Source organism: Denticeps clupeoides, chromosome 6, assembly GCF_900700375.1.
Source record: "Denticeps clupeoides chromosome 6, fDenClu1.1, whole genome shotgun sequence".
Classification (NCBI taxonomy): Eukaryota; Metazoa; Chordata; class Actinopteri; order Clupeiformes; family Denticipitidae; genus Denticeps; species Denticeps clupeoides.
In genome coordinates this window covers 10,423,917-10,437,146 of record NC_041712.1, presented here as the reverse complement: position 1 = coordinate 10,437,146, position 13,230 = coordinate 10,423,917, and the positions used below count along the sequence as shown (strand labels likewise).

General features: G+C 39.9%; 1 protein-coding gene across 18 annotated transcripts in view; it reads right to left on the bottom strand.

The window, feature by feature from the left end:
- ncam1a (neural cell adhesion molecule 1a) overlaps positions 1–13,230 on the bottom strand; it is a 178,397-nt gene that overhangs the window by 43,349 nt on the left and 121,818 nt on the right. For 13 of the 18 annotated variants that reach the window (XM_028984166.1, XM_028984163.1, XM_028984176.1 and 10 more), the window contains exons 8-9: positions 12,878–13,020; positions 5,975–6,004 (exon numbers count right to left, since the gene is read on the bottom strand). In XM_028984166.1, coding sequence (XP_028839999.1) covers positions 5,975–6,004; positions 12,878–13,020 — 173 coding nt within the window. The remainder of the gene's footprint in view (positions 1–5,974; positions 6,005–12,877; positions 13,021–13,230) is intronic. The other 5 variants (XM_028984168.1, XM_028984177.1, XM_028984174.1 and 2 more) reach the window with 1 other exon arrangement.

The following is a 13,230-nucleotide window of genomic DNA, read 5'->3' as shown; positions in this document are numbered from 1 at the left end:
CAATAAATGACATGGCTTTTCAATTTGCACTTTTCCCATGGGATGTTTTTGCAGCGTACAGTAGGAGCTGAGCAATTACACTATTTTTAAGATGACTGACTGTCATGATCAGGTCCGGAATGGGTTTCATGTTCGTCTTGTGTTAATGTTTCCTGACTGTTTTCACCTGTGTATGATCGTATAAAGCTGCCCAGTTTGTGTCTGTTCACTTTCGTTGTTACTGGATGTCTCCCCTGTCCTGTTTTGTGATGTTCAGCAGGGTCCCCACATGCCCGAAGGGTTTTCCGGACTGTCGAGGACACTTGCCCCACAGTCCCTTGTCTGGTGCCGTTGAAGGTGAGAAAGCAGCCATTCAGACTGTCCGGAGTGGATGGCACCACTGGGTGCCCGTACCACATGGGTCTGAAGCCGTTGGCGCGAGTGTTCACTTATATTTACATTTATAACATTCATTGCATTTTTAAGACACATCTTACAATCAGTAGTTACAGGGACAGTCCCCCTGTAACTCAAGGTTAAGTTACTTGCTCAGGGCACAATACAGTCAGGTGCATAAATATTGGGACATTGACACAATGTTAACATTTTTGGCTCTATACACCACCACAATGGATATCAAATGAAACAGACTACCAGCTTTTATTTGAGGGTATTTACATCCAAATCAGGTGAACGGTGTAGGAATTACAACAGTTTGCATATGTGCCTCCCACTTGTTCGTTTCATTTGATATCCATTGTGGTGGTGTATAGAGCCAAAAATGTTAACATTGTGTCGATGTCCCAATATTTATGCACCTGACTGTATGTGGGATTTGAATCAGGGTCTTCTGGTTCATAGGCGAGTGTGTTACCCACTAGGCTGCTACCACCCATTACATTAGATGTAACAGTAGATATATTAAATAACTTATTATGGGGCCATATGCAAGGCTGTATTTGAAGACCCATATTTTCTGTGGGAGGGAACTTTCACACTGTTTCTATTAGAGCCAAACTGAGAGCAGCATAGGGTAGAGACTGCGCTGAAGTATCACAATTCATCAACAGAGGGCTGATGAATCTGAGATGAAGACATTTAACATTCACAGGCACATAAATTAAAAGCATCTCACAATGTACCTGCGAATCAACGGACTGTTTCCTGCTGAGTGATGCAGCAACACCCCCCGTTGCTCACCCTGCTTCGCCTCATTCATGACACCTCTAATAGATTTATTAGTCATGGCATGGCATTACTATGCAGCTAATAAATACGACCCATGCCCCCAGTAACAAGTGAAGCTGGCTGCCACAACCAGAGGGGCTTGGACCTGATCCTTGAGTAAATGAACTTGTTTTGTATTCATATCAAGTGAAAGAAACGCTGACCTGAGGCCCAAGGGGATATCCTGTCCTCCTCAGGTCAGCTCTAGTTTGAGTACAAAAACCCAACATTCAGGTACAATTAAATTCATGACATTAAATTTAGAAAGTATGAAAGTGTTAAGACTGGGAATGTAACCTGCCAATCCGCATGATTGCTATTACATAAAGAATTCAGAGCTCATAAAAACAAAATGTTGCCCAGCTTCAGCGTCTCACTGAAGATGTTTTAAAATTAATGATGCGTGCAGTATAGTGGACATAACATCGAGGATGGCACGCCTGTTTTTATGGCATAAATTAAAAACACTTAATGTGGACAAACTACTTTTGAGTCTGAATGCGTCCACAGTCATGTACACACTAGGGCATAACTTGGTGCCCAACAAATTATTCCCCAAAATGATGACAGGAAAAGGACATGCAAACAACGTGTAAAATTAAGTCCACTGGTGGAAGAGAATTGTATAATCAGACACTAAATCCGACCAGGAATAATACATATAAAAAGAACAATATTATAATAGCAGTATTAAAATTGATCATTCATAACCCATAGCCATAGGTTTTGATAAGACCTCGTGTCAAGAACAACCAATAACCAACTGTCTATTTCACTCCATATGAACATGAAAGCATTTGCAAGTCTCCACTAAATTGGTCTCGGTTGGTCTTGACCGCATCTTTTCATGTCTGTCTCCACAGTTCACTTAGCATTTAGTAAGCCGGGTTCGGGCTTTTAAAATGTTGTACTTGTCATCTGGAACCATGGACAATCAGATGCGGGTCCTACCCTTCATGATCTCTGATTGGTTTAGACTACAACATGAACCTAATCCGTGTTTGTTTACACCAATTTAGAAATTAGGTCTCATGGTGCACACACCAAAATTAATTATGAGTATTTTATTTTGCAATGAAACAAAAGGACCCTAAGGTTAACCCCAGTTATGGCATTACTCTAAAACGTGGTAAAAGAATGGACACCCAGAGGCCAAACGCAGTTTAAATGAATCAAGGCACAACCAAAAAACCAAGCTTTCTTTTCTACTTGTTTCTTGTTTAGCTTGACTGTGAAACGACCTTCACACCGAAAATGCAGTTGCCATTGGAAAAAGCTGAGATGGTGCACAGTAAATATGTGTGTGTCTGTGTGTGTGTTTATGGTGATAAAGAGAATCTTTTGCTGAAATTGCTGAATACAGAATCCTGACAGTCAGGGGAGTTGATCCTCCCCTGCTCTAAAGAAATTACAAGAGTGAGGGACGGAACAAAGGGACGTCATTCAGATGCTTCCCACTGTGCACTGATTGTCACATCTTGAACACAGGAAAGTCTTGCTTTATTTGGAAAGCAGCAGACAGAGGCAGCAGCCTGATAAACAGTGTGCTTTGCAGCTTTGATCATCATGAAAACCGTGGGCTGGTCATCTCACGCCGGAAAGAGGAGATTTGTAATAGAAAAAGGAACGAGTGAGACACGTAACACATCATCCTCCCTTAATCAGTTATTTTTCTGAAAAGGCCAGTCAGGGGTCAGCGGAGAGCACCAGCCACAGAGCTGGAATGTACGAACTTGTGCGTTTTTGAATATTTAATCAATTTCAAAGCCTGATTTGAGGAGGGGAGGCTTAGACATGATCCACGGGATTCCTGATGCTGTCTGTGGTGAGTTGTGTGCAGTTTGAAGATGGTGCTTGTGAAATTGATAATATGCTATGGCTGCTGCTCACATCCTATTCACCGCAGGGTGATTTGCAGGAAGTCTCACATGTGATGTGTGTCGAGATTAATTCGATTGTACGCTGGACACAGGATAAAGTTAAAAGAGAGAGAGAGAGAGAGCAGGTGTGCATAGAATGTGAGCATCTTTGTCCTCCAAAAGCAGAGAAAATCATTTCGTCTCGCCACACATCCCAGAATAAAAATCTAGCAAGTCACTGAGGACAAAGAAAAACACTTCTTGGATTCAAGGCCATCCCCAAGACTAAGTTGTGCTGGAGAGGCAAGCTCATTATCTGTGCCTAAGATGACAAAGTGCGCCCTGTCGACACATGAACCAGACCCACAACCGTGCCACAAACGTGCCACAGGCACAGGAAGGAATACTGACGCCTGCAAATGGACACTGTAATTAGACAAAAAAAGACACTCACTGATGTGTATTAAACATGACCAATTGCAATAGAGTCTTATATAACCAACCAAAAAGTTACGCTCATTATATTATCAGCATAGTTATTTATGAAAATGACATAAACATAGTAGAACCTTACATATTCTTGTTGATCTATCCAGCATGATTTAAGAGTTCTAAAGAGTGAGGCTGTGGTATTAATACTTAAAAATCCTATGCATTTACATTCTCTGTATTCAATTAAACATAATTCATATATTGTACTATCCTAAAACAACATGCATGGTGTGGATGCTACGTGTCAGATAGTAAGATTTACTCCCAAAGCAGTCAGGTTTCAAATATGGGAATGTGCACTGCACTCGGATTGTAGCCTACTAACCCTTTAAAAACGTCTCCTGAACCTGCTGATTATTGGCCCTGTTGAATTGCCATAGTGGAGGGGGAAGGGGAGGGTGCAAGGAAATGTATTTATTTATTCATTATTATTACAACTACTTAATAGGCTTTGCTAGGCAGACAAATTCATATTAATACAAACTAGTCTTAGGAAAACTTTTTTTTTCTTCCTTCGTTTGTGGCATCACCTGGATGGATGGCACCCTTGACTATGAAATCCATTTAGTTTTTTCCTAAATTACGAGTTTTCCATTTTAATTCTTCTGAATTCCATGTTTTCCGTTACAAAAGTATCTATTCTATACCTAAAACTGATTACGGAGGGGATGTGAAAAAGAACAAATGCAATATGACAAATCCGATTTAATCACCATTCAACAAAGTCCTTGGGCATTTACTGTAAAGCATTTACAAGTAAATAATATGTGAATTTCATGCAAAGAACTATTTCACAATATTACACTTTCTTCCATTTGTAAAATAAAAGTGCTTCACATTTGAAGTCAACATAAAACGTATCAAATAAATAAACATTAGGGAGACCTGGAATAGTTGTGCCCACTTGCATTATGAACTGGAACCATAATAAAATCTCGTTTTGAATCAGCTGATTTTGCATGACCAAGAGTTTGTTGGAGAGTTTGCTGAGTTTGCACATAACCGATCAGGCAAGTGGTAGAGACGCTGACAGCCTCGTCACCATAGCTGACCATGCATACATTACGTTTGTATGTGCGAATGTCGCACCTCAACAGGAAACAAGTGTAGTGGGCTGCAGCAGCCAGAAAAGTGAATTATGCACAATTCTGCATTTTCCAATAGATTCCATTTTATTTGTTGTATTCCATCCGCGTTTTTCGAGTCGCGGAAATCATAGGGCCCTAAATAGACCCCCCCTCATACCCCTTAAATCAAGTACTGTCTGTATTGGTCACATATAAGAAAAAAAACATAAAAGAGTTACAGATCATGTTGTATAAGAGTTAATTGAGGGTTAAGACTAAGACTAATGATGCCATGTATCACAGCCTGTCATGGTAAATTATTGGTTAATTGACTACTTATTAATTATCAGCTACTGTGTACTATTTGAACCTAGTATCTAGGTGAATCTCTAAAGTCTTCTGTATGTTAAGACATCTTGATTTAGTGAAAAAATGCTTTGTAAATTGGTTTGATTAAAAGCATCTTCCAAATGAATACATGAAACTTGGTTAACTGTGACAAATTTTCAGGATTGAAGAAGTGTCTTTTTGCATAAGGAACGTAGGATCAATGTTGTCTTTAATCCGCAAAGAATCGTGTTTCATTTGCTAAGTCCTTCCCACACAATTCATATGTCTCTGAGTCACTCATTAACAACTGCTGTTGATGAACATTCGCAGCTCAGAGATAACACATAGACACCCATGTGTGATTCCATGATCTTGTGTAAAATGCTTCAGCAAAACCTGACAAAACAGCACGTCTGCACCTGAACAGTATTATAGACTGATCTGTCCTCTAATGCCAGTTAAACCCAGTTGTTAATTGGGGTTATGCTCTCAGATCTTCTTGTTTTTTGTGTTCTGGCAAAATTGACTTAGGACCCAAGACAAAAACCAGAAAGCATTGGCTTTATATTTATATATTTAGCCCCTGATGTTATGATTATTATTTGCAGTCACCTTCAAAATTTACTGCGAAGCACCCTGGGAAATACAACTGCTTTCATGCTGTGAAGATATGCCCCAAGGAGCAGGTACTTGTTAGTCCAGCTGCATGATGCTATCACTCCCATGTACACAGCAGCTCAGTGGCACGGAATATAATTCACCCTGCGGCTGAGCATAAATATATTTAAAATATGTACAAAAGCCAATTGAAATGAATATAGAATGTATATAAAATGAGAGGAGCACTCAGTCAGCAATTTGTGGAGTAAAGAGTGCCATATCCGATTCAGTGGGAGCTGCTTGTTCTGGATGAGATGCATGATTGAAAGGCGGCAACACTTTTTGTCCTGAAGCGGAATTAAGGGTGTCTCTGGTGTTAGTTGGAGAACTAGAGAGAGGCTACAAATTTGGTCGCTGTACCTTGTGTTTGGTGGGTCGCGTCCACGAAGCCTGAAGACAACAAAACAAAACACACATACACATATGACTCCATGGGATTTATCATTAAATGCAAACACAACCCTTGCTAACACACCACTAACTATATTTCCAAAGATGATTGGATGGTCGTGTTTCCTTATTGTTTTATTTAACTATTAATATGTGCAAATTCTTAGGTTGCCTTTGACCTTACACTATTGAACAAGCCCCATGCTTAGCTCCACTTAAGAAATAGTGCTCAGTGAGCAAAGGGTTGTTGCTTCTGTGAGAAGAGGATCAAACTACACAATTCACGTTTTTTCATTTCTGATAATGCCAGAAATGTGAAATCTACAGACATGATTATACCTATAGCTCTAAACAATAACCCAGAATTAAACCTCCAAGCATTTTGTAAAGGAAATCAATGTTTACTGCTGTATGTGTGAGCAAACAACAACCTCTTTCCTGACAGTGAGTAATAAATGCAAATCTACAGCTCGAAACAAATTTAATTTTGAGGCGCAAGAGTCAAATCCACACATTCGTACTGCTTGCACCCAATTAAAGCTGAATAAAGTATATGTACTGTTCTGAGGAACGATTCTGCGAAATTGTTGATGACTTATAAATTATTTTGCCCCTAAACACTCTAGGTATCAGCACTACAGACAGCTTGCACTAACTGCATGGAATATATACATGGATTGGGAGTTGCGGCTCAACAACGGGTCCTTTGAACTTTGCCACTCTGAATGTAATGCAGACCAGTAATTACTTTCTACTTAAAAAGAAAAAAAGGGCAGACAAAAGTTAGGCTATAGACTAAAGTGAAATAGCTCATGAAAAAAGCCTTTTTAAAAAGGGTTCATACTTTAATTACAATCAAAATGGTTTTGCAATTAATGAACCAGGTTCCAAATATCCTTTTGTGATTTAAGTGACATTAAGAGACATTATAATGAATCGTTTTGGGCTTCAATACGCAAGTACTCAAGGTACTCTAGTACTCTAGCAGGGTCAGACAATAAAAGGGAAGTGAAAGTGAAGTGATTGTCATTGTGAGACACTGCAGCACAGCACACAGTGACACAACGAAATGTGTCCTCTGCTTTTAACCATCACACTAAGTGAGTAGTGGGCAGCCATGACAGGGAGCAGTGTGTGGGGATGGCGCTTTACTCAGTGGCACCTCAGTGGCACCTTGGCAGACTTCGTCACTACTGGAAGTTAACAGCGTGAAAGTATCTTGTTTTTGGAATGCTTTCAAACCTGCAAAAACGTTACCCACATACTCACAATTGTGTCAAATAAACAGAAACAGTGGTTTAATTAAACTTTTTAATATTGTGCGCCTATAAGTGATAGTAGTGACTCTTTTAAGTAAGAGAAGAGAATGGACATATAGACAGTGTGGGTGTAAGATAGAAGGAGAGAAATAGATACAGAGTGGCAAGGATGGTGGGAATGGTAAAGTGGCATGTCAGAATAGCCAAACGGGTGAAAGGTCACCCACTCACAAGCACAAGTAAAACTGACAGTCCTCTCAAATAACAAGCCATGACCTCCCCTACAGACTCTCAATAATTAACAAATTATGGAGACTGGCGCTAGGACTTGGTTTGCCACACATGATACAGAAGAGCCCCTGCAACATATAATAAATAAACTCTACCCTACTTAGAGGTCATTTAACCACTTTTGGTAAGAAAAAAAGAACATGACATTGCTGAAGGCTTACTAAGCATGTTTACTGAGTCACAATCAGCAAATGACCTGCATGCTTTCGGCAGAAATATGGGCATGTCCATGCCCATACTCTGCTCTGTGGATTTGATTAATTGCAGATGAAGGTGATATCTACGTGGATCAGAGTGGAAGTGACTAATGACAGGATGACTGCTGCACAATGGATGACCGACAGCGTCTGTCAGATGGACAACTGGGTTTCAGTTTTCATCACATCCTTCCTAAACAGCACAAAAGAGCAGAATGAAGGACCGATGAATATGAAGAGGTAACTGCAACCATTTTAGAGGAATAGATTTGAGAGAGTTTTGTGAATTTGACCATGTGTGAATGCGTGATCAGTATTATCCTGGTAATTATAGGTGCTGAGGTACTGTTCATTTAAATAATTCCCCACAGTTGTTTGAGCACATTTCAATCATTAACTGCTAATAAAATAAAAGGCTATTATTACAAAACCTAGGTGGAGTAACAGATATTACTCTGCATACCAGAGTTGGACATATTTTTGCCATTAGGCTCTTCATAATTTTGAAAATTATGAACAATTATCTGAAGAAAAAAATCATATGAAGCATATGCATGATTTAACTGTCAGAGGTGTGATATAACAAGCCTGGACTGACTGTATTACTGAAAGTAATATATAAGAAAATGCCACCTGTGTTGTATATATACTGCCCTAAAAACAAGACAGAAATCTCACTGATAATCTAATCTTTATTGAAGATTTATTTAAAATACTTTATTCATCTGTAGTCCTGAGTTATGAGTACAATATCAACCCCACCCAAATATCTACAACATTCCTCATATATCACATACATCACCCAATGAGATTTACATTCACAAACTTCAAAGGCCTAAAAGGCAGCAATACCATAAATTTATTAGAAATGGGACCGCAGCCACATGGTGCATTAGGAAGTGGCCGATATCCATCTCTGGCCTTTGCAATATGACAGAAACTTCATCACGGATGTTTATTCAGGCCGGGACTGGCAGTTGGCTCAGGTGGCAGTGAGTGAATATTGATTCCACGATGCATTTATCGAGTGCCTTTCACTGGGTCAGCAAGGTTAAACCATGCAGCTAAGCTCAGCCTCCTCATTTTTGACCATGCTGTGTCTCCTTGGTAATAATAATAAGCTGATGATACACTAAATATAATTTGCAATGTCCCAGTTGGCCACATTGTGAAAGTTGCATGGATGTATTTTTAGTTTCCTAAAAAAGCTGCAGTCATCTTGTGACCCCTAGAGCTTTCTCACTTTTCAACAGACCCACGTTTAATGACTTCTCATGCCCTTATTAATCTAGCCACTGGGGATGCACATGACCGTGTAAATCTTGGTACCGGCCCCAAGCCCAGGTAAACAGAGAGGGTTGAGTCAGGGAATCCTGTGTAAAGGTTTTGCCAGGTCAGTTGTGTGGACAGCCAGACCATTTGAGCAGCTGAAGAAAGATGAAAAAACTAAAATAGTATCTGTCTGTGGTGCCGACTGCTAATATTTTAAGGGGTAATGACATTTCCGTAACATGAATAACACCCCCTGGCTGAAAATAATCGAGAATTTTTTATCCATATCACCTTAGAATAATATCGCAAAAAGAAATCGGAAACAGACACGTGTATAGATTTTCTGTCATACATGAAAGTGATGAAACATGAGGAAATCTCTTTGAAGAAGTCCAAAATGTATTCTAGTTTACTTTTAGAATTTAACCTTCATAGAAAAACAGCTGCTAATTGTTGTTTGGAGCTGTGGAAAAAGTGCAAATTTTCCATTCTTGTATTTAAAAAGCCAATAACTTTTCACATTTTGCCATGAGTAGAAGCAGGAGAGGTCCTAGAGTTAAGGTGATGGATGGTGGACAGTAAAGAAGAGTGAGAGACAATGGCCCAGTTGTGCTACTCATTCAGAAAGTTAATCAAAAAGTTCAATTCAGCGTTAACTGCCTTGGCACAAGACCTATAGTAGACCATCTTTTCTAGCATAATCACTTTAAAGAATCAACAATCAGCATCAGGAAAACACAACATTCACAGCGCCAAGGTCAGGGGTCATATAGTTACTGTGTTCATTTCAGTATTTTCACTGTAAACTGCAACTGTATACCAAAAATTTCATTAGATAAATAAGAACGGCAGCTAACACCCACAACAATAGACCACAAAAAATCCCTGCCGCAATCTACCAGGGAAAAAAACTCCGTACAGTATTATAATATTTGATGCAGAGAAGACAAAAGGTGTTTTCCACATTAAATGCTAATCAGCCTGGCATTCTACTCAAACAGTAGCTGCCAAAACCATGCAAGATGAGCACCCCCATTAAAACACTGGTAAACCAACAAGTGGGAAATCTGCACTTGGCAGTGTATGTGTATACAGAAGGCATATAATAAGATTATCATAGCTGCAATTCCAAGACCCTTTTTAGCATTCTTTAAAGAAATTGGGTTTGGCATCAATGAATAAATCTGCAAACCAAAGATATTCTTTCCAGGTGCTGCCTACTGGAGTTTAAAGCAACAGAGGGGCTATGGACAAAGGGATAGTCAATGTCATAAACTGACTCTGAGACCACCTCTCCCAAACATTAGGTACCAAAAAGCAACACTAATTAATATGCATTTCTCTGATAGCAACACCATGAGGGATAAACTCAAGAAGAAGATGCAGAAGAGGAGGACAGAAAAAGGAAAGCAACAATTTAGGTCAAATAATCAATTCTGTTCATTTGTGATTTTGGAATTGCCATGATAGTTTTGTTTGATTGATTAGGGTCCTGTTTTAGCAATCTAATACAAAGCAGAAGTTGCAAATAACATTTATGGGCATGTCAAAATCCATTTTGCAACTGTGACAGCCTCCCCCACAAGCAAAATGGGAAAACGTTGCCCTAACTTCATAATTAGTCAGAGGTGTGTTTTTGGGTGTAACAAATAACTAACCAACCTTATTGCCATGTCACCTTACCTTTAAAGGGGAGGGGGGCAAGATACATGGTAAATTGCTCATTTGATTTAGCTGAAAAGTGGCTGTTGAACTGGACATGCTCATGCTCAGAATATATAAATATTAACATATTTTAACAAAGAAGAAACCACAATCCGAGCTGATAAAACCATTACATGGCTGAATGCACCTGTCATGTGAAGTGAAAGTGAAGTGATTGTCGCATGTGATACACAGCAGCACAGTGCACACAGTGAAATTTGTCCTCTGCATTTATCCCATCACCCTTGGTGAGCAGTGGGCAGCCATGACCGGCGCCCGGGGAGCAGTGTGTGGGGACGGTGCTTTGCTCAGTGGCACCTCAGTGGCACCTTGGCGGATCGGGATTCGAACCGGCAACCTTCTGATTACGGGGCCGCTTCATTAACCCAAAAAATACAATACTTATGTCCAATAGGGGCAGGTTGAGAAAATGAGGAAATTTTACAAGCCCACTGGAAGTCAAGGTGAAAAAACTTACCTTAAATCACAAAATTAGTGCCCATAGTTCATTATTTGACTGAATTAGACAATTAACTTTAGGACCAAGGAGAACCAAGCAACTGCTTGAGATTGCAGAAATTACCCAAATGTCTCAGAGATAAGGAGACAGCCATACTGGAGTACATAAATTCAGCCCACAAAAAAACTCTCAAAAAGCATGTTTAAAACACACAGCAATTACAATTAGCAGTTAGTGTTAAAATCAACAGTTAATTGCTGTCTTGGCAAGAGATTAAAGTCTGAAGATGTGGTGAGAGCAAGAATAACAAATGAGCACAGACAAAAGGAAAAATACAAAGAAGCTTGCATTTTCAGCAGGCCGAAGTGTTGATAAGAGCTGTTGGCCGCCTACTTGACCGTGTTATGAGAAGGAAATGAAATGGAGGAACGAAAGTGCTGCAGCCTTGTTAATTACAATGAGAGGGTCAAGCACTGAGGAAGATGCCAGTGTGGCTCCTCTTCTACCTTCAATGTTGGTTGCAGTGAAATAATTAAGCATGTTTCTAATTCATTTTGGAAACCATGGCAAAATATATGTTATTTCAATTCATAGCCAATCTTTGCATGACACTTGTTTGAAACATGATAAAAGCCACAAGTTTCGACTCCATACAAATAAACATGTCAGTAATCATCAAGTTTTCCATTTTTTCCCCTGCTTATTTATTTGGATTGTTCAAAGGCAAATTTCTGTCTGTGGTTAGCCAAGTTCACTTAGGCCGTGAGTAATAAGAGAATTACATGGTTGGGAAAAAATGAGTCAATAGCACAAACTATAAGTTTATTATAAGCATTTGTGGATCAATGCTTTCTCAATGTTTTCTGTGGAAATTCTGCAGTAACTTCTGTTTTGGGGTCTTAAATTGGGGTCTGATAAGCTGTGCCTGTAAAGATCATGTTTAAGGTTACAGCAATACTGTGCCAAATGACATTTGGTTAATGCCTCATCATTTTTTTCAAGCAGCAATTGAGGAATCGTTTTCATTATGTTCACGGTGACCCAACTCCACCTGCTAACTTTTGGCTTCCCTCAAGTGGACAGATTAATAAAAAGAAAATTAAATTGAACAGAAATCACTTTTCTCTCAGAGGACTGTAGCAGTTTCAGAAAAGCCTAAGTTTGGCAGAAAATCAGCACATCCGTCTTGGGTTTCAAATTTACTAAAGTACACACAGCACAAATATGTTTTTTGGGAGAGTCCAACTGAGATCTCCTCTTTGAAGGAGCTCCCACTTTAATTGAAAGACTGAGAGGATGATTAAACAAAAGTGGGTGGCTGGCAATGTAGAGCGAGGCTTTTATTTTTTGGGATTTTGAACTCATACCAGGTCTAGTTGCTCCTTAGAACTCATACCTGGTCTAGCTGCTCCTCTGGTAAAAAAAAGGCAGCTGTGTGTCCCAGTGAGTGAGAGAGAGAGAGAGCGAGCACTCATCTGCTGTCCTGCGGGCTTTCAATTTGACTTACGAAGTGAGGGCATTGCCATGTCATGGTTGAAATATAGTTATGCTACGTGTGGACTGTGTTCAATGTTCAGCACAAGTGTGCAAGAAGCAAGGTTAAAAATGGATAAGGGTGCATAGTTAATTAATCATTTGACCCTGCTTTCACCTATGACCCCCAAACAACCCTGTATGACCCTGTTGTTACCTGCTCTCCCTCTGTGAAAACGCGGCGTCCAGAGCTCCAGATGATGGTGGGGGTGGGGTCGCCTGTGGCTTCGCATGTAAACATGATCTGTTCTTCCAGCTCAGATGCCGTTTGGTTCTCCAGGTAAGTGATCTTGGGTTGCTCTGTGTGGAAAAAAAACACCCCGCTGAGTAACGTTTGCCGAAATGGCAGCACCATTTACGAGATATCGAACGCCCGCTTGTAACCTACGCTGCCGTTCGCAAGGGCAGCTGCTGGAGATTGCAGAGACAATGTCAAATCATGAGTGTGGGAAATCTAAAAAGGATCAGCCCACCAGAAACAGCAAAATCATCTGTGCATTTCTCAGGGTA